Below are 27,698 nucleotides of genomic sequence, written 5' to 3' on the forward strand. Positions count from 1 at the left end.
TGTCCTGGGTCTCCCCGGGGGTCTTCTACCGGAGGGACATGCCCTGAACACCTCACCAGGACTATGTCTCTCGACTGGCCTGGGAACGCCTGGGGATCCCTCCGGATGAGCTGGAGGAGGTAGCTGGGGAGAGGGAAGTCTGGGCTTCTCTCCTTAGGCTGCTGCCCCCGCGACCCGACCCCGGATAAGCGGTAGAGAATGGATGGATGGATGGATGGTTCAATAAACATCTCATTTCCAAAAAAATAGAATTTTCTGGGTAATTTTTGATGTGTCCGGCTTTAAAGGGTTTTAAACTACATCCTGCCAACATGACTAGACTCTCTTCTCAAAAAGAGAGACCTGCAAATATATCTTCTCAGAAAAGACCTGTAGATGCACACATCCGCTTTTGCGGCGTATAATTGGCGTGAGTGCTGCTCGGTGCACAGGCTGACAGGAAGCAAGCTGCCTGTTAGACTGTGCCTTGAAACCTCAATAAGAAAACAAGAAAGAGACACGCGCTTAGGGTCTTGATTCTCAACAGATCTCCTGCTATAAACTTCCCACAACAAAGGTGAGAAGATCAAGTCATAGTTTCTAGAATGTAACCTAAAAAACAATGGTTTTCCAAGCTGAAAGATGCATTTAGCAAGAGTCTTCTTGTGTCAAATGCGGCTTTTGGGTTTATCCTCACGGGACTAGAGAAGCTGGTGGAGCTGGAGTTTGAGTGTCCTTGCAGTCCTAAATGGAACGGATCGTTTTCAAAAGCATTCTTCATCATTCCTGCCATCCTGGTCTTCATCTTGATGTTGAGCATTCAAGGATGCAGATGTGATGAGTCCAGCAGGTTGATCATTCAAAGATGCAGATGTGATGAGTCCAGCAGGTTCACATGGTATGAGTGGTTCATGAAGACTGTGTCCAGTTTCGTGCCTGCTATCGTGTGGCTGATCTTGTTGTTCTTCGACGGCCAATACTTCACCTGTGCTATGACAGACTGGAAGGGTAGATTTGTGCTCATTGACAAGGCAGCTCCAAAGAAGTGGTGTGAGCCAATTAGTGAAGGAAATTTCACCAGACAAGAGCTGATGCTCCGCTCACAAGAGTGGATTGCTACGTCTCAGGTGAGTTAAACCATTTTTTTACATGATCAAGGAGAAAGGAGATATTTCATTGTTTAATAACACACAGTGTGTCTACTCTCACCACACCCAAGGGTATAGCCATAGTCCTCTTCATCTTCACCTGTGTGGGTCTCATAGGGTACCTAATCAGAAATAGTTGCCAAGAGAAGAAGCAGACGGCTCCCACCAGGGAAATGCAACTTTCAGAAATGTCTTGAAAAGCCTTTTCAAAAGTGCAGTCAGGACACTTTGACAAAAGGTTTTCCCCTAAAGCAGCTCGTGGGTCTTCATGGCTCTGTTGTCCGCGTGGATATAACTGTGCTTCTGTTTTTATTCTGCATTACCAGCAAGTATGTGATCGGCATCATGGGCTCGTTTCTCATTATTTGGTTTCACTTTTCCTTCTGAATCAGTTTGTTTTGTTGAGCAGAATCCTGTTGACATCAGCAACATCCCACTAAAAACAAGAGATCACCAGGAATCTTCATCCCATCAATCAAAATGGACACATTAAATTGTTTAATACATTTTTTTATTTAACTTTCCATGATTTTCCTTAGTTTTAGCTTAACTAACACAGGTGGTAATGACCAGGCAGCTAATATCAATCTGACGCATATTTGTTTGAGTGGTTGTTAACGACTAAATGTGTAATTTCACTTTAAATATATTTGTTTTTCCACGTAACCATAATTCAGATCAAGCCAGATTAATGATTGATCATCAAGATCAACAGGTTGTGGAAATATTTGCTGTTACAATTTGTGGGGCTTGTTTTTTGTTCTTTGATAAAAGTATTGATTGGAATAAAGCCCTCGGAAAGTGTCTCAATGACTCAATGATGACTGATATGATTGTCATTACTCATCCTGATTATTTTATTATTCCTGTTTTAAATAATATTCTTGGAATCAAACTAAATGCACTTTTCATAACTTGATGTGAAATCACCAGGAGCCATTTGGTTAGAAACAATATTCTTTTCCAAGTTACCTGAACAAGACCAACAGTTTTATAATATTTTATTTCAATACAACATTATTCACACAATATGTGAAATTTGCTGGTAGATAATGAATTTGCAAGTTCGAGTTCTAAGTTCTGATAGAATCAATTCTGAATTAATGTCTTTTTTTTTTATTCTTGCTTAATTTTTGCTCTCACACATCTAGAACACAAGTGTCGTGCTAGAGCAGCAAAGGTCATGAAAATGAGCAGCGTGATTCCAGCTAAGAAGAGCATCACGTCTACAGAGTGATAGGAATACCAGGGCAGCCTGTAGGACTCAGTCCTCAGGTGAGCTGCACCTTTGTGTCTCATGACAAACTCTATCCAGAAGAGGGCGCTGTCCATCGGCTTCATCGGCGCGTCTCTGTGCAGTCTGGAGAGCCTCTGCATGTTCATCCTGTAGGAGGGATCGTTCAAAACTTCCTGAATACCTTGAAAGAAGATCTCTTCAGTCATAGTATAAAAATCAAGGACCTTCCCTGCACCCCTCACTTCAAGTCTATTTATATTATCATTTTGATCATAAATCAGAGGAAGTCCAAGGATGGGGACTCCGTGATACATAGCTTCCTCAACTCCGCTCGTTCCTCCATGAGCCACAAACAGCTTTGTTTTGGGATGTCCTAAGAGATCATTCTGAGGCATCCAGTCCACCAGTAAAGTGTTGTTGCCCAGAGTTGCTGGTTTGGCACCCTTGTATCTCCAGATGACCTTCTGAGGCATTTTAGCAAAAGCTGCAGCGACCTTATCAGCCAGATCCTGAGGAAGCTCAGCAATGAAAGTCCCCAGAGACATGATGATGACTCCGTGTTCTCCTGAACTCTGCACAAACTCTTCCAGGTGTTCAGGTAAAGGCTTGGCAGGTTTACACTGGAACCCTCCAATATAGACGACATTAGGCATGGTGGGACGGGGATACTCAAACACAAAGTCCACTCTCATCAGCCAGAGATCAGCAGCTTGAAACAGGGAGAAGTAGTCGGTGCCTGGACCGAAATATTTTTTAATTAAGCCTTCAAAGGTTGGTGCAACATTCCAGTGCATTTGATATTGCAAGAACCCAAACATAAGCACATTCTGGAGTCTCTCAAAAAAGCTCATCTGATCTGACAGCTGTGTTCCTGTGAGTGGAATGTAAGAAATAGGAGAAGGTGCAATATCAAAATGACCTTCACCATGACTCGTCCACCTGGCATTGAAAACCAGAGGCAACTTTAAATAGTTGGCAAGTATAGCACCAACGGGTGAAACAGGGTCTGTTAAGACAAGGTCATAGTTGATGTTTTTTATTGACTGCATTAGATCTTTGTTCTCCAAGAGCATTTTAGCAAACTCAGATGTTTTTTCTAACATCTCCTGGTTCTTTTCTGCCTGTTCAATTTCCAGTTTGCAACGTGTCCAGAAAGACTTCCCTTCCCGACGGATCTCCAACAGCCCGGCTATGAAGGTCGTTATGAAGCTTTCGTCAAATCCCGAAGGGCTATCAAGCGTGATTGAATTGTAAAACGGAGACTTTTCTTCGATGTACCAGCTGTCTGATGACCGCACGACTGAGACCTGATGGCCCCTGGAATGAAGGGCCTCGATAATGACTTTCATGTTCACCCAGTGGCTCCCGTCAATCGGAAAAACGAGAACTTTCCCACCATGGACCACGTTCGGGCAGAGGAAGCATAGAGCCATCCACAACCAGAGGCCCTGCATTTTTACCGTGCCTCTAAAAGAGATCTAACAAAGACAAAAGTGATTGAGATGATTATTGACTGTCCATAAGCTGTGTGTGATAAAGTAAGGCCTCCTCTATAATCACACTTGCATTTCCAAAACAATAAAAAGCCATAAAATTTAACGATTCAAGTAAGCTTTTTGTCATACCCTGAAAACACAATTATTTCGTTTTTAAATCCAGGGAAATATGACTTTAAAATAGCATTTTTTACCTTTGTGTCGCCTCTTATTCTATTCTTTGGCTGGAGAATGTTGGATCGCAATACCTCCTGTATGTAGCTGCCGATCCGCGTGTTCGTTGAATGAAGACTTCGAGAAGTAAAGTACCAATTTCAAAATGTATTTAACAATATAATCAATTCCAGATACAAATATTACAGAGCTCCGGGCCAGTTCATAACCCTAGCAACAACAGAGTCAATTGTCAGGGCATGAAGTCTGACAACCTAACTATCCCTTGGCCCAGTCCTTTATAGTCACACACATGCAAATTCACAATGTCCATGCAATCCAATCCAGTTCCTCTGCTGGGATGACCTCGTCCTCTTCTTCCAGCCTCCTTTGGTGTTGATACAGTCCTTCTTTTCCATTGCTTTCCCAGGTGGCCAGATCCCATTCTTCATGCAAATGTGATCATCATCAACCCCCCTGATATCCTGTTTACAATGAGTGTTTGACACCCCCTGCCTGACTGGCTCCTGCCTGACTGGCTCCTAAGATAACAGTAGAACAAACAACAATCCTGCAAATGTCTCTGTTCTTTATTTCATTTGCTAATGAGTCTACCTTGCCTAACTTCTAAGAGAAGACAGAAACATATGGTGAAACACATAACAAGATAAAGACAATTCTCAACAAGAACAAAACAGATGCTTCACTTTTGCCTTTCCGAGCAGAAAAGGACTTTGGCACTGAAATACGGCGTCACTGAGCAGTGATAAGAATGCATTGGGGAGTGTGTCGGTCACGAGGTGAAATGTCAGGACCCTTAACCCTTGTGTAATATTTTTGTTACTCAGCCAGCGTTTGGGGGGTTTGATGGACCCGTTGCATTTTGTGGCTTTCAATGCCTCACAATCAAACACTTTTATGTTAAAATAGTGAACAGATGTTTACCTTATCCCAATTACAAGCAGTATAAACAATAAATATGGTTAATATTTGCCCTTTACCTTTGTTAGGTCACATTTATAACTTATTATTTAAAACATAATAAAGAAAATCAATGAAAATCAAGATGAGTGATGAGTGTATGATGAGTGTAAACAAATTTACAAGTGAAGCAAGGTTTTTCAAAACTACTGACTTTTATTTCTTTGAACGTGAAATTTAACCCATTCAGGTGCACAACACAAGCTGAACACATGAACACAGAGTAAATATATCAGTCAAGACAACACATCAGCCCCATTGAACACATGGCCTTTTAGCCACTAGCCCAGGGGTGGCCAACCAGTCAGAGCCTAAGAGCCATATTTTTTACTGTGTTACCGCAAAGAGCCACATCACACACATGGGCACACAAGAACATCACCTCATCACCTCATCCCTTCCTCACACACACAGACCTCTGCTTAGCCAGATTTATTGTAAATGTCACACACCAACATGATAATGACAGAATTTGACTTCTACAGACCACAGGCCAGTCATTTTCAACAATGAACATTGTGTGCACTGTCACACACACAAACGCTCAATTCAACTAAGTCCACAAACAAAAATATAATAATTTAAAAAAAAATTTTCTCTTACTATGCATGTTGCTTAGTGGGACTTCTGGCATTCCTTGCTTTGAACAATCCTCTTCAAATCTGGCTTGTATTCAATTCTTTCACGTGGGTGTCAGTCAGAACAGATCGATGCTTTGATTTCACGTGTTTCAGGGTAGAAAACACAGACTCGCAGACGTATGTTGACCAAATATTGACAGTATCTAAAGCGCAGCCCGTTTGACATTGGGGTATTTTTCCATTGGCACACTTTTCCAGAACTCAATGGCCCCTTCCCTTGAAGCAGGTTTCAGTTGGTCCTCCTCACAAAGATCGATAATCTCCAACTCAGCTGCAGCCTCACCTGTGACTAGCGGGGCTTTAAAACAGTGCGGCTCCACATTAAAAGGGGCAGCGAGGAATGCAATCTGTGGCCTTTTCAATTGTAGATCGCGGAAACGAGTCACGAAGCTTTCGTGCAGGTTTTCTCGTTTGGCTGTGCATTTTTTCCTGCCATTTTAAAGGCGAACTTGACACTAATTGTTTACTCAAAAGATCTTGTCCCGACTGAGAAACTTTGCGGTATTTTCATCTAACGCGCATGCGCTTTTGGCGAAAGTACCGTATTAAACTCAAGCGAAGCGAACACGCACATTAAAAAAACACAAACCCAAACTTTGATATGAACGTTAGAGCCGCATGAAACCAGGCAAAGAGCCGCATGCGGCCTGCACCAGCCTATACAACACATGAGGGGCAGAGATTTATTGTGTGTGTGTGTTGCAGATATACTTTTAGCACTTGATGCATGTATATTGTGTTTTCCTGTCCATCTTGGGTCCGCACACTTCGCACCGCTTCTTCTTGTTGCTGCTGTTCACAACCTAGAATAATGAAAAGATCAGGAATTCAGAAAGAACACCTTTCTCTCTCACACACACAAAACATGAGTGCCAGACACGTACTGCAACAGCATCACACATTTACTTCAGGCTCTGCAGATTGTGGTTCTGTAGGTTGGGTGGACAGGGCACCAGCATTCTCCTTCTGAATCCTCCTCACCATGGCCGCAGAGGCTGGGGTTCTGGGGATATGTTTTCTTCTCTCAATTTGTGGTCTCACCAATGCCTTTCCCAGATCCACAAGAACGAGCCGTCTTTTCTGGAGCTTCACTCGTTTCCACTCTGGGTTCAATGCCATCCAAATGACAAAGGCATTGTACGCTGAGATGTCCAACATGTCAAAAAATATCACCAGTGGCCAGTGTAGAGTCCCCCATTTGCAGCTGTAGGCCGTCACCAGCTTGTCCAAGTTGTCTACCCCTCCTTTTGTGGCATTATAATCCATGATGATCTCTGGTTTGTGATGTTCCTGGTCACACATTCTTCCATCCCTGTGCAGTGTACTCATGAGTACCACATTCTTGCCTTTCTTTGGCACGTAGGATACCAGGGATGTGTCAGCCGTGTATGCAAACTCGGATGACTTGACAGGCCTGTTCTTTGAAGTCAGCAGTTGAGGTGGGAGCTCTGACCTGTTTTTCCTTATTGTTCCCACAATGGTCAGCTTCCTCTTCAGGAGCTCCTGTCCCAGTTTGTGCGAGGTAAAAAAAATTGTCGCATGTGATGTTGTGTCCACTGAGTCCCTGAGACATGTCGAGGACAACTCTCATTCCTTGGTTTTTCTCGGGGGCTCCTCCATCAGGTTTCCCTGTGTAGACTTGTAAGTTCCAAGCATATGAGGAAGTGGCATCACAGGCAGCCCAGATCTTTATACCATTCTTTGCAGGTTTAGATGGTAATACTGCCGAAAGGGGCAGCGGCCCCTAAATGGCATCAGCTGTTCATCAATGGTGACATTTGGCCCAGGGTTGTACAGCAGGGGGAGGCGGCGCACCCACTTGTCCCACACTGTCCTGAAGACACCTAGTTTGTCTCTCTGCCATCGAGCTGGTCTGTCATCTCAGTTGTCAAAGCGGATAATCCTGGAAATGATGTGAAAGTTTTCCAGAGACATTGTCTGTGTAAATTCTCAGTCATCCAGGTCATTGTATCCAAGGTAGTTTTCTCTGTCAACTGGACTGGGTTTCTTCTCTTGAAGACGTTTCGCCTTCTATCCAGAAGGCTTCATCAGTTCTTCAGAGAAGAAACCCAGTCCAGTTGACAGAGAAAACTACCTTGGTTCCAGAGACATTGTTGCACGGAAAATTTCTCTGCCAGTTTCTGCATCCCACAGGGATTCTGCGGATTCCCCTTTGGACCTGAAAACTCCAGCAAGGATGAGAACTCCGAAGTAAGCATGTAATTGGGTTTGGTCCATTTCCTTCCACCTCTCTCCAAAAACACGTCTTCCTTCTAAATTAGTGCAGTCAAGAATAATTTCCTGCATGGAATCTGGGATGAAAAGCTCAAAAGAAGACTTGATGTCCTGTGTGTGAGTAACTGCCATCCGTGTTGCTCCTGGTTGCATCCTTATCACATTGGCAGCCTTGTGGGGTGGCTCTTTTCTTGGGCGAGAAGACCATTCAATTTCAGAATTTTTTGACATCTCACTTGCTCCATGCTGACTGGCTTGTTCTGGGCCTCGGGCTGGCTGCTGACGGCTTGGTCCTGGGGTTGGTTGCTGATGGCTTGGTCCTGGGGTTGGCTGTTGATGGCTTGGTCCTGGGGCTGGTTGCTGATGGCTTGGTCCTGGGGTTGGCTGTTGATGGCTTGGTCCTGGGGTTGGCTGTTGATGGCTTGGTCCTGGGGTTGGCTGTTGATGGCTTGGTCCTGGGGCTGGTTGCTGATGGCTTGGTCCTGGGGCGGTTGCTGATGGCTTGGTCCTGGGGCTGGCTGTTGACGGCTTGGTCCTGGGGATGGCTGCTGACGGCCTGGTCCTGTGGCTCGTCTATGTTTTGGAACTGGCTGATGCTCAATCTCATCATCTTCTTCAGAGTCACTGTCAGACTCTGAATTTTCAGAAATGTGATCCTCAAATTCTGAAACCTCTTCTTCTGAATCCTCTCCCTCTACATCATCATCAAAAACTTCTCTATCTTCCAAAATCAATTCCAGGGCCCTCTGCGCAGAGTACCTTTTGGCCATCTTCACCGGTTGTGATAAGAAACCACACTGGCAAAGCCTTTGTGTTTCTGCACCTGCGGTTCCCAGACAGTGTTGCAACATTGTTTGTCAACACTGTCTGCTCTCATTTTCTCGCACATTTGACCCTCTGATGTTCTGTGTACCTACACTCTGTCCTCCTCCTGTCTAGGCCTGCTGTGTGTGTGTGTGTGCGTGTGTGCGTGTGTGGGTACGTATGTGTGTGTGGTACACAGAACATCAATTTCCACACTTCTATTAGCACCAGGTCCAGTGGACCCAAAAATCTTATCTGTAAAAGAAATGTGTAGGGGGGTGTATGGTGTGTGGTCATTAAATATATATTCTGATATATGTTCTTCACAGAAAATGAGCCAAAGTCAGTGAGTCTCAGTTTGAAAAATTAATTAATTTAATCATTTTTTCTTTTAATAAAAAGTGAAAACAGGTCCCACAGACCCGAACACCACACAAGGGTTAAATACCTTCACATGTTGACTTAACACTGCAAACTGCAATAATCATTTGTTGTTTTAACGGTCGTGTTCAGAGTTTGCTTTTAATCCTGATTTGGAATTTAATATTAAAATCAGGATGGAGGCCAGATTGTGTGATTCCGCGGCTGTCTTTCCACCTTGCTGAAAACCACCTTCTCCTTGACTTGTCCCTGTCCCTCATGTTTCTAATCTGTGCTCTTATTCTCTCCATCTGACTTAACCAGCAGTTTCACACAGCTATGGTTTGACCCTGCTAGTGAGACACGTGCTAATAACATTCCCAGTGTTCCCAGGTCTCAGTTTCTGGAATACAGATGTTGTGAATTTCTTCTGGTGGTGGTCGAGAGGTGCTGATGAGAAAGGAATCTTCATAGACACCGACTTGGTTATCATAGATGTTTATTGGAGAGAACAGTCAGGTATCTATCGGACACTGCAGTTCGCCTGAGGGAGGTTTCGTGGTCAAGCAATATTCTCTTCCAGGTTACCTGAACAAGACCAACAGTTTTATAATATTTTTATTTCAATACACCATTAATCACAACACAATATGTGAAATTTGCTTTTAGATAATAATTTTTCAAGTTCTGATAGAATCAATTCTGAATAAATGTCTTTTTTTAATCACGCTTACTTTTTGCTCTCACACATCTAGAACACAAGTGTCGTGCTAGAGCAGCAAAGGTCATGAAAATGAGCAGCGTGATTCCAGCTAAGAAGAGCATCACGTCTACAGAGTGATAGGAATACCAGGGCAGCCTGTAGGACTCAGTCCTCAGGTGAGCTGCACCTTTGTGTCTCATGACAAACTCTATCCAGAAGAGGGCGCTGTCCATCGGCTTCATCGGCGCGTCTCTGTGCAGTCTGGAGAGCCTCTGCATGTTCATCCTGTAGGAGGGATCATTCAAAACTTCCTGAATACCTTGAAAGAAGATCTTTTCCGTCATAGTAAAAAAGTCAAGGACCTTCCCTGCACCCCTCACTTCAAGTCTATGCACATTATCAGGTTGATCAAAAATCAGAGGTTCAATGATGGGAACTCCGTGATAGAGAGCTTCCTGAACCCCGTTCGTTCCTCCATGAGCCACAAACAGCTTTGTTTTGGGATGTCCTAAGAGATCATTCTGAGGCATCCAGTCCACCAGTAAAGTGTTGTTGCCCAGAGTTGCTGGTTTGGCACCCTTGTATCTCCAGATGACCTTCTGAGGCATTTTAGCAAAAGCTGCAGCGATCTGATCAGCCAGATCCTGAGGAAGCTCAGCAAAGTCCCCAGAGACATGATGATGACTCCGTGTTCTCCTGAACTCTGCACAAACTCTTCCAGGTGTTCAGGTAAAGGCTTGGCGGGTTTACACTGGAACCCTCCCATATAGACGACATTAGGCATGGTGGGACGGGAGAGAGAAGAAATGGACCACTTCTTGTCAAAGTGACAGGTTGACCTTTCCCTGAACCCGCCCACAACTGTTCCCCCCCCTCCACCTCCCTTTCTCCCTCCCGCCTCCCGCCATTCTCCCTTGCCCGCCTTTTTTTTTAAAAGGGAGGAGTGTGGATCCCCCCCCCCCCCCCCCCCCCCCTTTCTCCCTCCCGCCTCCCGCCTCCCGCCATTCTCCCTTGCCCACCTGTTTTCAATAAGGAAGGGCGGGAGTTACAAAACAGTTACAAATCAGTTTTGCCATAGTCCTGACATATCCATCTGTCGGCAACATGAGTAGTTCTACATCCGTGATTGGTGAGACGGCTGTGACCGTTATAAGAGAATTGTGTGGAAAAGTAGTTGAAAAATCCACGGTGTTTGTACAGCGTTCTCAGGCGTCACCTTCTGAGTCTTTGCAGCAAGAATGGTCTTTGGAGCCTTATAGTCAAACAGGGAGTTTTGGGTATGTGTTCCGTTACAAGACGGGGGAGTTGATTCTCTATCAGCGGGAAGAATCTTCCAGTGAGGGGCCTATGTTGTCGGCTACGATGTCTTCCAATGACTGGGGTGTGTTGAAACTGATCAAACCGGGAATGGTGTGTGTGACTGAAGAAGGCTGTGAAGAAAGAAACAACACAGAACAGAAACCTTCCACAGAACAAACATTTTGTGAAACATTTGTGAAAACTAGAGAAGAGAAAACTATTGGAGAAAGTTAGACTGTTAGAACCCTAACACTGTGGTTCAGAAGAAAAGAGAAAAGAGTTGGTGGCCTCAAGTAAGAAATTTAGGGGCCTACGTTGTCTTCCGGTGTCCGAGGTGTGTAACTGAAGAAGCTTAAATCCCCTGGAGACCTGGAGGCCCTCCTGGAGAAAAACATTCTTAACATGAGTTATATCGCCTGAACCTGTTGTTTGGTAGAGTTCCCGTGTAGGGACTTATCCCCATGGGAGCTACATCACCACCAGTTGGTCCACCGGGGCAGTCGTCAATATCAGACTTTTCGGCGCCAATCAACTTTTTTTTTTTTTTTTTCCTTCTCGCCAAGCATTGTAAAGCGAATATATACATGATCATCTCACAGTCATTAGCTCAGTACTCCAGAACTTCATCGGAAGCTTCACCGTCTGCGAGCGCGTGTAACAAACAAAGATGGCTGCAAAGATGACTACCGGTAAGCCTCAAATTCTTCCCAAACTTTTTCTCTTCTAAATAGTTTTAGAAAACTATTAATGAATGAACTATTAATGATTAACTACTATTTACGAATAACTGTGTTTTAGAAGTTACAGTAGAGGTTCACCATATGCCAATTTATCCTGGTAAGCAATCCGTGATCTTTTTAACCTGAAAGTTGTTCTATTTTTATTCTAGATTTTTAAGTGTAACTTTCTGTATCTTTAAAGTCAGCGCCGATGAGTTTGAAGGAATAACCCTCACGCAAACAGACATTGGTATTTTACATACAGTTTTTTTTGTTTTGTTTTGTTTTGTTTTTTATGAACAGCTCAGTTGTTCATAGATTGCTGAAATATAACTTTTTATGATACATTTTTCAGATCTGTTAGCCAGGGCTGAAAGATTGGTATCCGAAGACAACCAAGAAACTGAAAAAGCAGTAAAAGCGTTGCTGTGTTCTGAAACCCCACCCCCCGTGCAGGGGACAAATTGCTGTCTAACTGAAATTGGTGAAATAGGGGGGTCAGAGAGCAGACCCTCGGCACTTCAACATGGGACTGACTCAAGTAAGCAGACGAACAAACTCTCCAGAAGACGTGTGAGACAGCCAGGAGGACCGAAGTCGACTGTACAAGGTAATATATTTATCTGTGATTAGAAGTATATACAAAATATGTGCCGTTTTGATGATTTGTATTTTAACGATTTTCCCCTCTGTCTAAACAGAACCATCAAAACAGAACCTTCAAACGTGCGCCTCTCTGAGCACTGTGACTCCCACGGCAGCTCCACTCTCCCGTGAACCTTCTGCCCCTGCGAGGAGACGTAGAATACGGCAAGCGTGTACCACTCTGACCCCTGTACTTACAGCGGCACCAGATCCTTTCGAACCTGCGAGGCCGATAAGGAGACGTAGGAACCAGAGACACAAGTCTAACATTGTCAGGAGATTGTTTGATGGTATATTTTATACTATATCTTCTTGACTAATAATAATAATAATATATAAAAAAAATAATAACTCATCTCTCATCTAATTACAGATTCAGGGTTGAGATTAAACGAGAGCGTTCCTGAACCGTCCTTCAACAGGGTCGAGGGGGATACGGGGGGCAACGATCATCCCCAACAACGGCACAAGCACCACGAGAGCGTTCGTCAACCGTCCTTCAACAGGGTGGACGGGGATACAGCCGGATACAATCATCCCCAACAACAGCACGAGCACCACGAGAGCGTTCCTGATCCGCTCTTTGACAGGGTGGAGGAGGATACAGGCTGCTACATTCATTCCCAACACCCCCAAGACAAGGTAGTGCTGGAGATTTTCAATAATGTCATACGGTATATTGTTTCCTCCAATTGTAACCAAAGGTGTACTAAAACAGTGTTGAAAAAGCTGTAATTTTTTTTTTTTCCTTTTTCTGTCTTTTGTTTAAGATATGGATGAGGATTTCAATGTTGAATATTTTAATCAAGTACCGATTGTTTTACAAATAGCTGTTGATCAATTAAGTGATGAGGATTTCAATGTTGAATATTTTAATCAAGTACCGAATGCTTTACAAATAGCTGTTGATCAATTAAGTGAAATTCCAATCTCCATTCCAATAAATTTACATTTTACAGAGCAAAATGAAAACGTCCTAGAACTTGACACCTTACAACTCATAAATGATGCCCTCGAAAACCTTAATGCAGTTAATGCAGTAGAGTTTGAAAATCATTCTCCTTCATCAGCTCTCCACACGCAAAGTGATCATGTCTTACACGCGGTAACAATCAGATCAGAGACGGATTCAGCCGAGACACAATCGGCTCTTCCTAACCCCCCTCCCGAACAGGATGAGAGGCCAGGAGAAGGGGGGTCAGAGAGCAGACTCTCAGCCCATCTTTCTCCTCAGCAAGGGGGAGGAGGGCTAGGAGAAAATCCATCCGATCTCTCTCCTGAGCGGGGTGAGAGGTTTTTTAATGATTTTATCACATGGAGAACAAGACGCTCCTTTAACATTCCCACTCGGGGAAATGTGCCTGACATTGCAACATTCTATCGAGATGTAACAGGGGTTATCAGCGAATTGGTGGATGTTGCCAGACGACATAGTAGTCGCAATGATTTAATACAGTTGGAGGTGGTGGGTGAAAACGTACACAATCATGTTACAGTTGCTGTGGATGAACAAGGTGAAAATATTCTACCGGCTTTTAATGGAATGCTAGATCGGATTGTGCAGTCAAACGGTATCATTTCATCGGATGAGAATATAGAATTCATCCTTCACGTGGTGCAGAACCCAGGAGGAGGTGCCAAACGTAAGATGGAGAAAACTCTAGACTGTGAAATCATTGACAAAAAAAGACGTCACTTATTTATCGTAGACAACAGAGACAACCAGCTTTGCTTCGCCATCAGTCTAGCTCACGTTATCTACCCGAAACTTACTGAAAGAGGATGCCTTGATATTGCGAGGAAGTTGCAGCATCAGGCTGGTTTAAATGATGAGACCCCCGTCACTTTCAGTGACATTGGTAAATTTGAAAATATTCTGGGGCGTAAAATTGTTGTGTTTTACAGAACATGCCACAGTAAACCCCTCTCACATTATGAGACAAAATTCTCTGATCGTTCCAATCAGTTGTTTCTCTTTTTACTACAAAATCACTATTATGGGATAAAAAATCTCAAAGCCTTCCTGGGGTCGTCAGTCTGTAATTATTGTTACAAGACTTTTAAGCACCCCTATACCCACTTTTGTAAAGGTTACTGCGCAGTGTGCAACGATCCTGCCTGCCCCACAGAAGGGTTCAACACAGTGGTTTGCTCTGACTGTAACAGAACGTGTCGCTCACCCTCTTGTTTCACCAGACACAAATTGGTCGGTTCAAGCAGAAAGTCCAGCCTCTGCGACCAAATCAAAAAATGCGCACGATGCGAACTATACTACAGTGTCAATTTGTCGTTAGACGATGCAAAGCATCGCTGTGCAGTGAAAAAATGTAAAATCTGTGGTGAAAAACTGCAGAGCGACTCTAAAGTCGATCATAGTTGTTACATTCCTACCCTCCAACCAGACATCTCACATCCTGATTTGGTTTTTTATGATTTTGAAACATTTGTGGGTCAAAATGGAGAGCATGTTCCTTTTTTAGTGCATACAAAAACATCCAAAGGTGAAGAGAAGGCGTTTTATGGTCTTGACTGTGCTAAAATGTTTATTTTGCATTTCAGGAAGCCACGATACAAACAGAACATCTTTATAGCCCATAATGCCAAGGGGTTTGACAGTTATCTGGTGTTAAAAGGTATGTTGGAACTGGATGTGACGCCACAACAGATTCTGATGAACGGGAGTAAAATCCTCAGTTTTGAGGAATCCCATTATGGTCTCAAATTCATAGATTCCCTGTCATTTCTCCCCATGCGTCTCAGCGCTATGCCCAAAGCCTTAGGATTCACTGACAAGACCAAGGGGTATTTCCCACACAAATTTAGCTCAGAAATTCACCTCAATTACGTGGGGCCCTATCCCGTTCCGTCCGACTACGACGTAGATCGCATGACGGTGCGCGAACGGGAAGAATTTGACCCGTGGTACAACGAGGTCAGCCGCGGTACCTTTGACTTCAAAAAGGAGGCCTCGCTGTACTGCAAAAATGATGTTGACATTCTCACCCAGGGCAGTCTTAAATTTAGAGATCAGTTCCTAGGTGAGACGGGGGTAGACCCTTTTGGTTCTATCGCCATAGCCGGAGCCTGTATGAAGGTGTTTCGCACCAATTATCTGACTCCTAACACTCTGGCTATCCCCTGCCCGCACAACTATTTGAATCAGAGCAAAAGATTCTCTAGCGCATCGGTTCAATGGTTAGAATGGTTGATGCACAAAGAAAAAATCTTTATACAGCATGCTCTAAACATGGGTGAAAAACAGATTGGTGCATTTTTCGTAGACGGATATGCTGAGATTGACGGTGTAAAACATGTCTGGGAATTTCATGGATGTTTTTACCACGGCTGTCCCAGTTGCTTTGATCCCACAGTACAGTGCGATATGAGAGGCGTCACCTTTGGTGAACTGCACTACAAAAGTGAGAAGAGGGTGAGTGAGCTACAGACCACACATGGGGTTCGTGTTGTAGTCATGAGAGAACACACGTGGAACCAGATGAAAACAACATGCACGGAGGTTAAAGAATTTCTCCGTTGCTTTAACGCTCCTGAGCCTCTCAACCCCCGAAAAGCACTTTTCGGAGGTAGAACGAGCGCTTTAAAACTGCGACACACGGCAGCGCCCGATGAAACCATCCACTATGTTGATGTCACCTCACTGTACCCGTTTGTCAACAGTACTTGCTCTTACCCCTTTGGTCACCCCGTGATCATCTACAAAGATTTCGAGGACCCACGCAGCTACTACGGCTTCATCAGAGCCACTGTGTATCCTCCTCGAGGTCTTTTATTCCCCGTGTTACCGCACAAAAGTGAGGGAGGTAAATTACTCTTTACACTGTGTCGCACCTGTGCCGAAACTAACAATGAGGGTGGCCCCTGCGAACACGACGATGAGGGCAGAGCTCTGACGGGGGTCTGGGTCACCGTTGAATTCATCAAAGCTCTGGATGTGGGGTACAGGGTGGGTAAAATTACAGAAGTCTGGCACTTTGACAAGAGCAGCGACACTGTGTTTACCGACTACATACACACCTTTTTGAAAGGAAAGCAGGAAGCCTCGGGTTACCCCGCTGAGGCGACGGACCGAGAGAGCAGGGAAAAATACATCAGGGACTATCAGGAGCATCAGGGCATTCTTTTAGATGCTGGCAAAATCGAGACCAATCCTGTGAAAAGACAGGTTGCTAAATTGTGTCTCAACAGTTTGTGGGGAAAGTTTGCACAGAGAGATAATTTGTTTAAAACCACCATTGTCTCAGATCCTAAAGAATTCTTTAGTTACATGTTTTCAGGTAAATACAAAGTCGAATACTTTACCGTTCTCCACAGCAACAGAGCTCTCATCAGGTGGAAATACACCGACAGGTACGTTCAACCCCCAGGTAAACAGAGTAATGTTTTTATTGCAGCATTCACCACAGCACACGCACGACTGAAGCTGTACAGTTATCTGGAAAAACTACAAGACAGAGTGTTTTACATCGACACAGATAGTTTAATCTATCTGGTCAAAGAGGGTGAGAAACCTCTAGAGCTGGGTAACTATTTAGGTGACCTGACGGATGAACTGGATGGTGACAGCATTCAAGAGTTTGCAGCGGCGGGTCCCAAGAGTTACGCGTACCAAACACGAAATAAAAAGAAAGTCGTCATGCGTGTGAAAGGTATCACTCAGACCCGGGAATTTTGTGAGCGTGTGAGCTTTGACAGTGTCAGAGAGCTGGTGGAGGGTTACCTGAGTAATAAACAAGAGGGAAACACGATCGAGATCCGTCAACACAGCATCAGACGTGATAAAAAGGGTTTCGCATTGAGAAATGTGTCATTTGATAAAAAATTTAGGGTGGTGTATGACAAAAGACGACTCTTTGCTGACGGAACAACTCTGCCTTTCGGGTATTAGAAATGCAGGAAATTGAATTTGATCCTAGGTTTATCTTTCCTTTTTCTTGTTTAATCGCGGGTCCGAGCGGGTGTGGAAAGACCTATTTTGTAAAAAATGTATTGGAAAACTGTGACCGTGTAATAAATGTTGTACCTGACAATATCGTGTGGATTTATACCTCTTTTCAACCTATGTACGCTGAACTGCAAAAGATGATTAAAAACATTAAATTTGTCAAAGGTCTGCCTGATTCTTTTGAAGATGAAACACTGTTTCCTCCTGATCAAAAGCATTTGATTATTTTGGACGATGTTATTTTTCAAGCCTCTGACCATCCTGAAGTGGTAAAGATTTTTACACAGTATCGCCACCACAGAAACATGAGTGTTATGATGTTGACTCAAAACGTGTTTCACCAGGGTAAACACAGTCGCACCATCAGTTTGAACAGCAATTATTTGGTCATGTTTAAAAACCCACGGGATAAACTACAAATGAATATATTGGCTCATCAGATTTTTCCATCACAAAAGACATTTTTCTTGGAGAGTTTTGAAGACGCCACAAAAGACCCTCGCGGGTATTTAATAGTGGATCTCACCCCCGTCTGCCCAGATCCGTACAGACTGAGGACGGGTGTGCTTCCTCACCAGCAAGCGGCCGTTTACATCCCCAGAGCGTCGACGTAGATCATCATGTCAGCGCGTATAAAAAGAAACGCACCCCTGCTGAAGGCCCTGTACCGTGCCACACCCAAGAAACGTAGAGACATTCTTATTCACAGCTCCCCGGATTTTATCCAGACACTGTGTGAGATTTCTTTAAATCTTCTAAAAGGAAACCTCCCCCTGACTCCTTCTCAATTTAAAAAACTGAAGAGACAGAAAAAAATTATCAAACTGTTGGCTGATAAAAGAACCAGTTTAAAGAGGAAGCAACAGGTTCTAAAGAAGCAGACGGGCGGATTTCTTTTACCTCTCCTCTCAGCGGTGGTACCTTTGATCGGGAACCTCGTCGGAGGATTGATACGAAAATGACTTTGAAAAAGGCCCAAAAAATGTTTCTCGTCACCCCTCATCAACTCAACCGCCTGACGCGGCCCTCCCAGTCCATCAGAGATGTCGCGGAGGACGATTTGGATGCTAGGATGAGAGCCATCTTAAACGAGCAGGGGCTGAGCTCTCATGAAAAAATTAAAAAATATAACGCGTTACTGCAAAGATATCTGACCTTTGTGAAGCAGGATCAGACAGAGAATCTGACAAAGACGGAGGCAGAGGCAGATTCTGGGACGGACGTACGGACGTCCGATAGCATCATCGACGACGTGTTGCAGAGCCTCCCACCGCGAGATCGCAAGAACGCCGAATACGTCTTAAAGAAATTATCCGACCGTCACGATGTTTGGAATACAAAAGGGGAATTTGTGTACCGGGGCAACGTTGTAAAAGGGTCTCACATGATCGATCTATTCAAACGACTCTTGTTTCCTTTTAAAAAGAAAAAATCAGAGGGTTCTGAACCTCCCGGATGGACACATTTTTTAAATACTCTCTCAGAATTAAACATCCCTTTGTCTTCTATAAGTAACCCAAAAGCGCGTAATCAATACCGACTCCTCAAGATGGATGCGATCGGATCTCAAGACTCTGAAACACCTGCGGATCTACCGTCAAAAACTAGAAGACGAACAAATGACCCCCCGCGTTGGATTAACATTTCATCGTGAATAAATGTAATACACAAAGTTTTGTCTTTTACCAATAAAGCGTTTATTAAACATTTTTTCGAGCGTACAGTCATTCATTCAAAAACTTTAAAAATCTTTAAAACATTGCAAAAAACAACACCCCTGCTTGGAGGGACCATTGATTTTATTTCTAATACAGCGCTGATATTTCCTCACATAGTCGTACACCATGAAGTCATTCTTTATTACATCATCATTGTACAAAGACAGTACTTGATCAAAAGATAGCCCGCACGCGCGGTGACAGAGGTAATAGATGCAATGTTGTCCGCAGACCGTCGACATGTGGTGCTGCAACTGAACGTCGTGGTACTCAATGTTTTTAGAACGTTTTTCCAGAAACTGTAAGATGCTCGGGGGGTAGTGATCAAAGTCCGGCGGAAATCCATAAGAATCAAAAAAGGTGGCTATGCCACCATTTTCCAGCGTCAAAGCTAACCAGTGCTCCCCCGGCATGTGAGCCGGATGTGTGTTGACGATAAAGTAGGCCGGGGTTCTAAAAGAGGGATTCAGCATGGGCAGTTGATCGGACGCCCACACCCCGCAAAACACATCTCCCAGCAGGCTATGCAGAAGGTTCTCTAGTTGAACGTTGTCCATCTTTTAATAATAGTCCACCAGCACCTGCCTCTTGGCGTTGATCTCCAGAATAGAATCGTAACAGGCGTAGACGATAAGGGTCGCGGTGTGCTGCAGGGGTGTTCTAAATCTCAACTCCAGCCTGAGGTTTCCGTTTGAGACGGTAGACAGTGCGTCGTTGTCATCGCTCGGATTGAGATTAAACACAAACAGAGAGTAGCCGTCATTAAAGTCATCACGGCTGATACTCAGGGGTAAATCTTTGAGATGTCTCCCGGTAGCCAGGAACATGTTGTAGAATTCTCTGACGGACACCCCGTTGTTAAAATCGGGTTGGAAAGCTTTAGCCGGAACTTGCCGGCCGTCCTGACAGAGAGCCAGGTATTCGATGTCATAGTGTCTGAAATTAAAAGGCGACAGGTCTCGTCTTCCTGTGAAAGCTTCGTGGTGTACCATACCCAGAACCACGTACTTTGGTATGCTACCCAGAAACAGATTCTCCTGGTTGCAAACCCTAGAGTTTGCCGGAATAGAGTAAGTTTTCACATTAACGCGTGAAAGGGGGTAGAGAGCGTTGCCCTTCATTAAGGCGGCGGCGTGACCTAACCTGACTGCAGGGGACACGGCTACTTTTTTAACAAATAGGGAAGCCCCCAGTACTTTTAGGCTAAAAGTAGAGTCACGCGCCCCCATGAGGCAGAAAGCATCGTTGGCTCGCATCAGTTTAATTCTCAAATCGACAGAGTTGAGCAATAGTCTCTCGCAGAAAAAGATGTCCCCGTGGAGAGGACCGAGCAGGTGTACTTCTCTGGAACGGGCTGTGGACGCGGCTCTCCTCGTTAACCCTTTATTTGGACCGTTCACGAGCACGATAGAGTCCACTGACCCGGCGGTATCTTTGTAAAAAAGACCCCCGGTAAACTGACTGGAGAGTGTGTCCGGTGAAAAGTTGAGCAGGGTCTCAATCATGCAGCGATAGGGGTGGGTAGCGCTCGACTGAGAGATGAGTCGATCCCCCAGGGTCACGTCGCATTGACTGAAAATTGTATTTAGAGGATAATTGATAAGACCCACCGCTGCGTCATTAGCTAGGTTCGATCCGTTAGCGTTGGTGATTTTTACACGGAGATGCAACAGAGTGTCGTTCAGATCCAGATACCGGTCCCCGTCTCCGGGGATGAAAAACTCAATGGATCCCCCGTCGGTGATGGCTGACAGGGGAGAAATTTCCGTGTAGGTTTTTTCATCGATAGACAGCTGCGTCATAGGTGCTGAAAATAAATCCAATTCGGCCAGAGTACACTCTGGAGATTTCTGATGTACTAGAGCCATTTTCTTTTTTCTCAAAGAAAAGATATTCTTAAAAAATATCAGAGCTCCGGACGGACTTCTTCTTCACACGACGGCCTTTTGCAACTGATTTCTTCCTTTTACCGAACGGCTGTTTATTAAAGCTCGAGGGGATGCGTTCTCCGGGGGGTCGTCTTCTCTTCCTACGCGACAACACCATAATGCCCCCGGATCCTTCTTGCTTCATCTCTTGATCATCTTCTTGATCACCGGCGAACCGTTCCATCACGTGTTTGACGGCGTTGGAGGCGATGTTACTCGCAGCGGCTTTAAGATGAGGTTTAGCTATTTCGAAACCTTTCTTGGCCAAAGGGCTGACGAAACGAAATAATTTAGAAAACAAAGATCCTATCCCCCGACCGTACATGACCGGTGCACCGTAAAACCCCGGCAAATTCCCCCCTACTTGACTCTCATAATATTGTACAAATCGGTGAGGATCTTCTCTCAAACCTACCCGAGCCATTTTCTTTTTCTCTATTTTTCTCTTAGCCTTGAACACTTTGTGTGTGGATAGCTGATCAGCCTCCTGAAAATGAATGATGAGGACGCGGGCGATTGGAATATATATAACCCTGGGGTTCAAGTTCTAGGTCTAAAGTGGAGAGTCGCGATAGTCTTGCCGTATGAAAATTTTACCGGTTTGTTTTGATCCGTTTTTATCTCCACCTGAATGTTTTCAATGTGGTTTTTGGACACCGGTAAATAGTAAGCAGGATTGAAATACTGTGTGACGATTTCACCGAACGTTCCTTTTACATCAATCGTTCTCAAAAGTGGCGCATAAACGTCGCCGACCATCTGCGGTGCAACTACGTCGCTGTAACAATACATGTGATAAAACCCAGCTCGTAAATCGCAGGGATAGTACGCATACCTTTGGTCAAACGTAAACCATTCCCCTGATTTCATACCCATCAAATATGCCAGGGGTCCTTCGAAGAGTACGTGGGTTTTACCTCCCGATTGGAAATCAAATCTTTTCAGAAGACTGTCATAGACGAGGTAAATATCAGACTTTATTCTTCTAAATTGTCCGTCCATCTCGAATCTAAAGGCTGAGAAGCCGTTGAAATATGATTGTTTCATCTCTTGACGATGCACCTTGCTCTCCGTGGCCGGTTCTTGAGGGTTTTCCCTCCAGTAAAAGTAGGCATCCTCCTGAGAAAGGTGATAAAAGGTGTGCGGGTATGAAATCTGTGTTAAAGCTACTTCCCAGCTTCCCTCTAAATCGATATGTTGAGGCAAATCCACGCGGTAACTGGAACTCGTGTTTTCTTTAAAAACATCGACGCTGGCGTTGGAGGGTAGGGTAATAAAAAAAACCTCGTCCTTCGGACCGTACATGATGAAATGATATCCGTTGCGATCGCGAGTTGATTTTTATACGTTCTTTAAATCTGCAGCTTTGATCCAGCTGTTGAATTTCTCCGGCCAGTTTTTCCAACTTACAAAGACTTGCTTTTCACCCCTGACGACGCGATGCTTCAGAATCTTTTCTACGTGGAAAAGTCTGTCTTCATCCATCGTTACCTTTTGTAGCTCTGGCTCATAAAATGACCCTTGGATGGGTTCTCCATCGTAATCTTTTAACTTGTACACTGGAGGGTCGCGAGGGATGCGTTCAGATACCGTAAACACCTCGTTCGTAAAACTCTGTTCATATTTTTTATCAAACACTCCTCTCAGTTTTGAAATTCTAACTAGGTCCCCCTTCTTGAAATTCATCTTGGTTTCAACCTTCCGTCGGTTTTCAGATTTACCGTACAAGTTTTGAAACACTTTAAAAGTGTTCTCCGAGGTTACCTCAGCGGGTTTCATCTTGATACTGCTGTGATAACTGTGATTATAGCTTTTCACCAAGTCTTGTAAGACGTCGGTGTATCGCAGAGTGTTGTTTGCTGTAAAATATCTCCACATTCTACCTTTTAATGTACGATTAAATCTTTCAATCACAGAGGCCTTAAGGTGACTGGCGGTGGAAAAATGAACGATATTGTGTTTTCTCATCAAAGCTTCAAAACTCTTGTTAAAAAATTCTTTCCCCGCATCAGTTTGTATTTTTTCAGGCGTCTGACTTGACTCAAAAATGGATTCAAACGCCTTTACCACCTCAGCCGCTGATTTTCTCTTCAGAGCCCTGACGTAAGCTTTTTTGGAAAATATGTCTATGACCGTTAATAAATAATTATATCCGTCATTATGCTCCGACAGGGCTTGCATATCGCACAGGTCCGCTTGAAATTGGTTTAAAGGGCGGGGGGCGAAAACCCTGTTTCTTGGAAAATGTATCCTGGCCGGTTTGTGTAGAGTGTAAGCGTCCTGTCCCTGTAGAAATGTTTTAACATTTTCTCGAGGAACCGTCTTTCCCATTTCTTCTTGCACCCCCTTATGGAGCCGCTCTACACCACCGAGGCTACCGGGATGCGCGGGATCATAGTACACTTTTTCCATGAAGCGTGTCTCAGACATGTTGAAAACAGAATGAGAAGGGATGCTCGTTTGAGAGGTATTTATTTTTTTATTAGCTGTTAAGAAATCTTTAGCATACACATTTTGTGAGTAACATGAGTAAATACATTTTGTGAGTAACATGAGCAAATACATTTGTAACATTTGTAATGTGAAAGTACAGATAGTCAAAAACTAGTCTAAGACCAATGCGTTATCATCAATAGAGTTTGAGTTAAGACTTTATGATCTAGACTGAGGCAGATATCATCGTGAAATTTTCCAAGTTCTTCCAAGATGCTTACAGAATGGTTGTTTTGCACAAGTCTGCTGGTCACATCAATGAGCAAAGCATAAAAGGCTATCATATGACATGGTTTTACAACATCGTTGGACAGTTCTTTAAAAATTACTTTAAAACAATCCGACAATCCAGATTTGCTCATAAGCATCGTGTCATTTACCATCTCTTCCCAAAGTGCGGGTCCTGCACACGTTCTGGTTTTTTCCAGCAAGATGTTTTTGTTTGAAGCCGTTTTGTTCTCAATAGCCTGGTACAAGATGTTTATTATCTGACCCTTGATCAATTGGATCTTGACACCTTCTACATCGTTTACAACTTTTCCCCAGAAGCTCCCCATTTTATATCTGAAAATGGTGTTTTCAGATATAAGTGTTTTCAGTCCAGTACTGAGTCACCGTGTCCAGATGTTCCTGTTTAATCTCGCTGTCGTTGTCGGCGATACTCTCGTACATTTGTTGGATGGGAGTGTAGATTAATTCGCTGGATTTCAGCTCGAGCAAAAGGCTCTCTGCGGCGATCTTGACTTTCACGTAGTCAGCGTTGACACCGCACGCTTTCAGGAAATTTTGAATAGCAGGAATGAACTTGGGTGTGTAGAGTCTTTTCATCAACATGTAAAAGTTGTTGCGGTAGAAACCCGGTTCGATCACATCCAAACACTGGTGTTGGTGCTGGCTGGGGTGGTCGATCCGACATCCGTTGCAAACCTCACCCTTGTACAGGTCCAGGACGACGCTAAGTAGATGAAGAACGCCTTTTTTTACCAGACCAAAGAATTCAGATGCCCAGCCGTCAAGCTGGTCAGCACCGTTACATACAGCCCCGGGGAGATCCGATGCGTCGTCGGGCAAAGGCGGATCAGGGGTTGTTGAGCGTGAAAGACTCTCCACACCGCTCACAGAGATTGGAGAACCTGGACATGAAGAAGCCGGAGACGGCGCAGGATCTCTGCCTTGGAGAAGAGACTCGGACAGCTCTGGAAGTGATGCCGAGTCTCTGACGGGTGGTGTCAGTGAGGGTGAGTGAGGACTGGACACCCCAGGATCCGATGCCGTGCGTCCGAGGGGTGGGGTTGGTGGAGGGCTTAGCCAAGGAGTGAGAGACTCGTTAGAATCCGTGGGATCCGAGCGTTGGATGAGTGAGTCAAAGTCCAGCCTGCGAGGCCGAAGCCGACGTTGACGGCATTCCGCTTGTGTCTCATCCTCATCCCACAGATAGGAATTGCTCGGATTGTCAGATCCGCTCTTGACGCTTCTGTTGGTAGACATGCTCTCCTTAGTGTTTCACTCCGGTAGTGGGTAACGTATGGTTCAGACGAACGTCTTTTATACATTTGAGATATGGGTGTGGGGTTACACGAGGGAGGACTCTTTTTTTCGTCACCACAGTGTTGTTCCAAAGACGACAATGGTGAAAAAATTTTGTGATTTTATCATCCATTTCATGCATCTTTTCGATCCATGCTGCAAGAGGTAGAGTCAACACGTTGCTGAAAACCCCACAGTCTGAGTTAAAAAGATCCAAGACAAAATACTGTCTCGGTTTCCCTGACATCTCTTCCATCTGCATCTTGTAGCTAGCACGATAGAACCATCTTCCCGTACCCGAGGTTTTCGTCAACCAAATGCTCACAAATGTTTGTTCTGTGGAAGGTTTCTGTTCTGTGTTGTTTCTTTCTTCACAGCCTTCTTCAGTCACACACACCATTCCCGGTTTGATCAGTTTCAACACACCCCAGTCATTGGAAGACATCGTAGCCGACAACATAGGCCCCTCACTGGAAGATTCTTCCCGCTGATAGAGAATCAACTCCCCCGTCTTGTAACGGAACACATACCCAAAACTCCCTGTTTGACTATAAGGCTCCAAAGACCATTCTTGCTGCAAAGGCTCAGAAGGTGACGCCTGAGAACGCTGTACAAACACCGTGGATTTTTCAACTACTTTTCCACACAATTCTCTTATAACGGTCACAGCCGTCTCACCAATCACGGATGTAGAACTACTCATGTTGCCGACAGATGGATATGTCAGGACTATGGCAAAACTGATTTGTAACTGTTTTGTAACTCCCGCCCTTCCTTATTGAAAACAGGTGGGCAAGGGAGAATGGCGGGAGGCGGGAGGCGGGAGGGAGAAAGGGAGGTGGGGGGGGTCCACACTCCTCCCTTTTAAAAAAAAAGGCGGGCAAGGGAGAATGGCGGGAGGCGGGAGGCGGGAGGGAGAAAGGGAGGTGGAGGGGGGGGAACAGTTGTGGGCGGGTTCAGGGAAAGGTCAACCTGTCACTTTGACAAGAAGTGGTCCATTTCTTCTCTGACGGGGATACTCAAACATAAAGTCCACTCTCATCAGCCAGAGATCAGCCGCTTGAAAAATACCAGGGCAGCCTGTAGGTCTGAGTCCTCAGGTGAGCTGCACCTTTGTGTCTCATGACAAACTCTATCCAGAAGAGGGCGCTGTCCACCCGCTTCATCGGCGCGTCTCTGTGCAGGCAACCCGAGGTGGGGAGCCAGCAGGACCCCTCCTCCGTCAGCAGGATCTGTCACAACTAGGTCAAATTTGGAAGCTTGGAAGGATTCCATCAACTCTTTACTCTCAAAAGTGTATAATTTTCCTGTGCAATTCATAGAAGCTGTATTTCAATCTTGACAACTTGTTATGGTGAAATGTGTCGTTTTCCCTGACAGCAACGTTGAGGTTGATGGTCTAGTAATGTAGAGATGTTTGGCTGATGTACCAGCTGTCCGCAGCCTGGATCACCATCACCTTGTGCAGCTCCTCAACCAGGACCCTCATGTTCACCCAGTGGATTCCTACGTGTGGAAAACCAAAACGTAGTAATGTAATTGGTGTTATGGCCAGGAAATGATGTTATAGTTTTAATAGCTGCGGTGTTGGATCGCAATACCTCACATGTGTCACTGCTAATCCGCGTGTTCTTTGAAGGAAGACTTCAAGAAGAAAAATGCCAATTTCAAAATGTATTTAGCAAATAGAAACAATTCAAGATACAAATATTACAGAGCTCCGGGCCAGTTCATAACCCTACAATAACAAAGTCAAATGCCAGGGCATGAAGTCTGACAACCTAACTATCCCTTGACCCAGTCTTTTATAGAAACACATATGTAAATTATTGATGCTAATTCAGTCCAATCCAGTCCTAAACAAACAATTCTAAACAACAATCATGGGACAAGTCAAGGAGAAGGTGGTTTTCAGCAAGATGTGAAGGTATTTAAATACCTTCACATGTTGACTTAACACTGCAAATTGCAATAATCATTTGTTGTTTTAACGGTCGTATGCAGAGTTTGCTTTCAATCCTGATTTGGAATTTAATATTAAAATCAGGATGGAGGCCAGTTCATGTGATTCCGCGGCTGTCTTTCCGCCTTGCTGAAAACCACCTTCTCCTTGACTTGTCCCTGTCCCTCATGTTTCTAATCTGTGCTCTTATTCTCTCCATCTGATTTAACCAGCAGTTTCACGCAGATATGGTTTGACCCTGCTAGTGAGACACATGCTAATAACATTCCCAGTGTTCCCAGGTCTCAGTTTCTGGAATACAGATGTTGTGAATTTCTTCTGGTGGTGGTCGAGAGGTGCTGATGAGAAAGGAATCTTCATAGACACCGACTTGGTTATCATAGATGTTTATTGGAGAGAACAGTCAGGTATCTATCGGACACTGCAGTTCGCCTGAGGGAGGTTTCGTGGTCCTGTTGGTGAAGAACTCCGAAGTTCTTACATCGATAGCTCCTTCTTATATAGTCAAGTAAACACATTCTTCTCTGATGACCTCATGATACACAATATAGCGAACCCAATGACATAGAGTTCAGTTAGTACCAAAAATGGGAATAGTAGAATGGCTTCATGATACACCTCCTCATATGGTGAACAACCAGGAGTCTACGGGCTCCAGCATCTCCTCTTAGCAGCTTCTCTTAGCAATAACAAGACTTCAGATATA

At 44.4% G+C, this 27,698-nt stretch overlaps 2 protein-coding genes and 2 pseudogenes across 2 annotated transcripts in view; all 4 read right to left on the reverse strand.

The window, feature by feature from the left end:
* Positions 1 to 2,131: 2,131 nt before the first annotated feature.
* LOC115246509 (UDP-glucuronosyltransferase 2A1 pseudogene) overlaps positions 2,132 to 27,698 on the reverse strand; it is a 28,698-nt pseudogene continuing 3,131 nt past the window's right edge.
* On the reverse strand, positions 6,157 to 7,570 carry LOC105419679 (piggyBac transposable element-derived protein 4-like; annotated as a pseudogene).
* Positions 7,751 to 9,574, reverse strand: LOC115252199 (cAMP-dependent protein kinase catalytic subunit-like). Its single transcript, XM_029846734.1, has 2 exons — positions 8,424 to 9,574; positions 7,751 to 8,343 (listed from the first exon to the last, which is right to left on the reverse strand). Exons 1-2 carry the CDS (start codon positions 8,478 to 8,480, stop codon positions 8,029 to 8,031), a joined length of 372 nt encoding a protein of 123 aa, XP_029702594.1. The 5' UTR covers positions 8,481 to 9,574; the 3' UTR covers positions 7,751 to 8,028.
* Positions 26,345 to 27,698, reverse strand: part of LOC105418373 (UDP-glucuronosyltransferase 2A1-like) — a 72,443-nt gene continuing 71,089 nt past the window's right edge. Inside the window, exon 4 of the mRNA XM_029846690.1 lies at positions 26,345 to 26,535. The gene's annotated coding sequence lies outside the window, so the exon portion shown is untranslated. The remainder of the gene's footprint in view (positions 26,536 to 27,698) is intronic.

Source organism: Takifugu rubripes, chromosome 13, assembly GCF_901000725.2.
Source record: "Takifugu rubripes chromosome 13, fTakRub1.2, whole genome shotgun sequence".
Lineage (NCBI taxonomy): Eukaryota > Metazoa > Chordata > Actinopteri > Tetraodontiformes > Tetraodontidae > Takifugu > Takifugu rubripes.

What these genes read in the sequence shown, in the direction of transcription:
- LOC115252199 (XM_029846734.1), bottom strand. Translation starts at nt 8,480, where the DNA reads ATGATGAGATTGAGCATCAGCCAGTTCCAAAACATAGACGAGCCACAG. An exon ending in ACGAGCCACAGGACCAGGCC is followed by an intron (nt 8,344 to 8,423) that starts GTCAGCAGCCAT and finishes CAGGACCAAGCC; the next exon opens with ATCAGCAACCAGCCCCAGGA.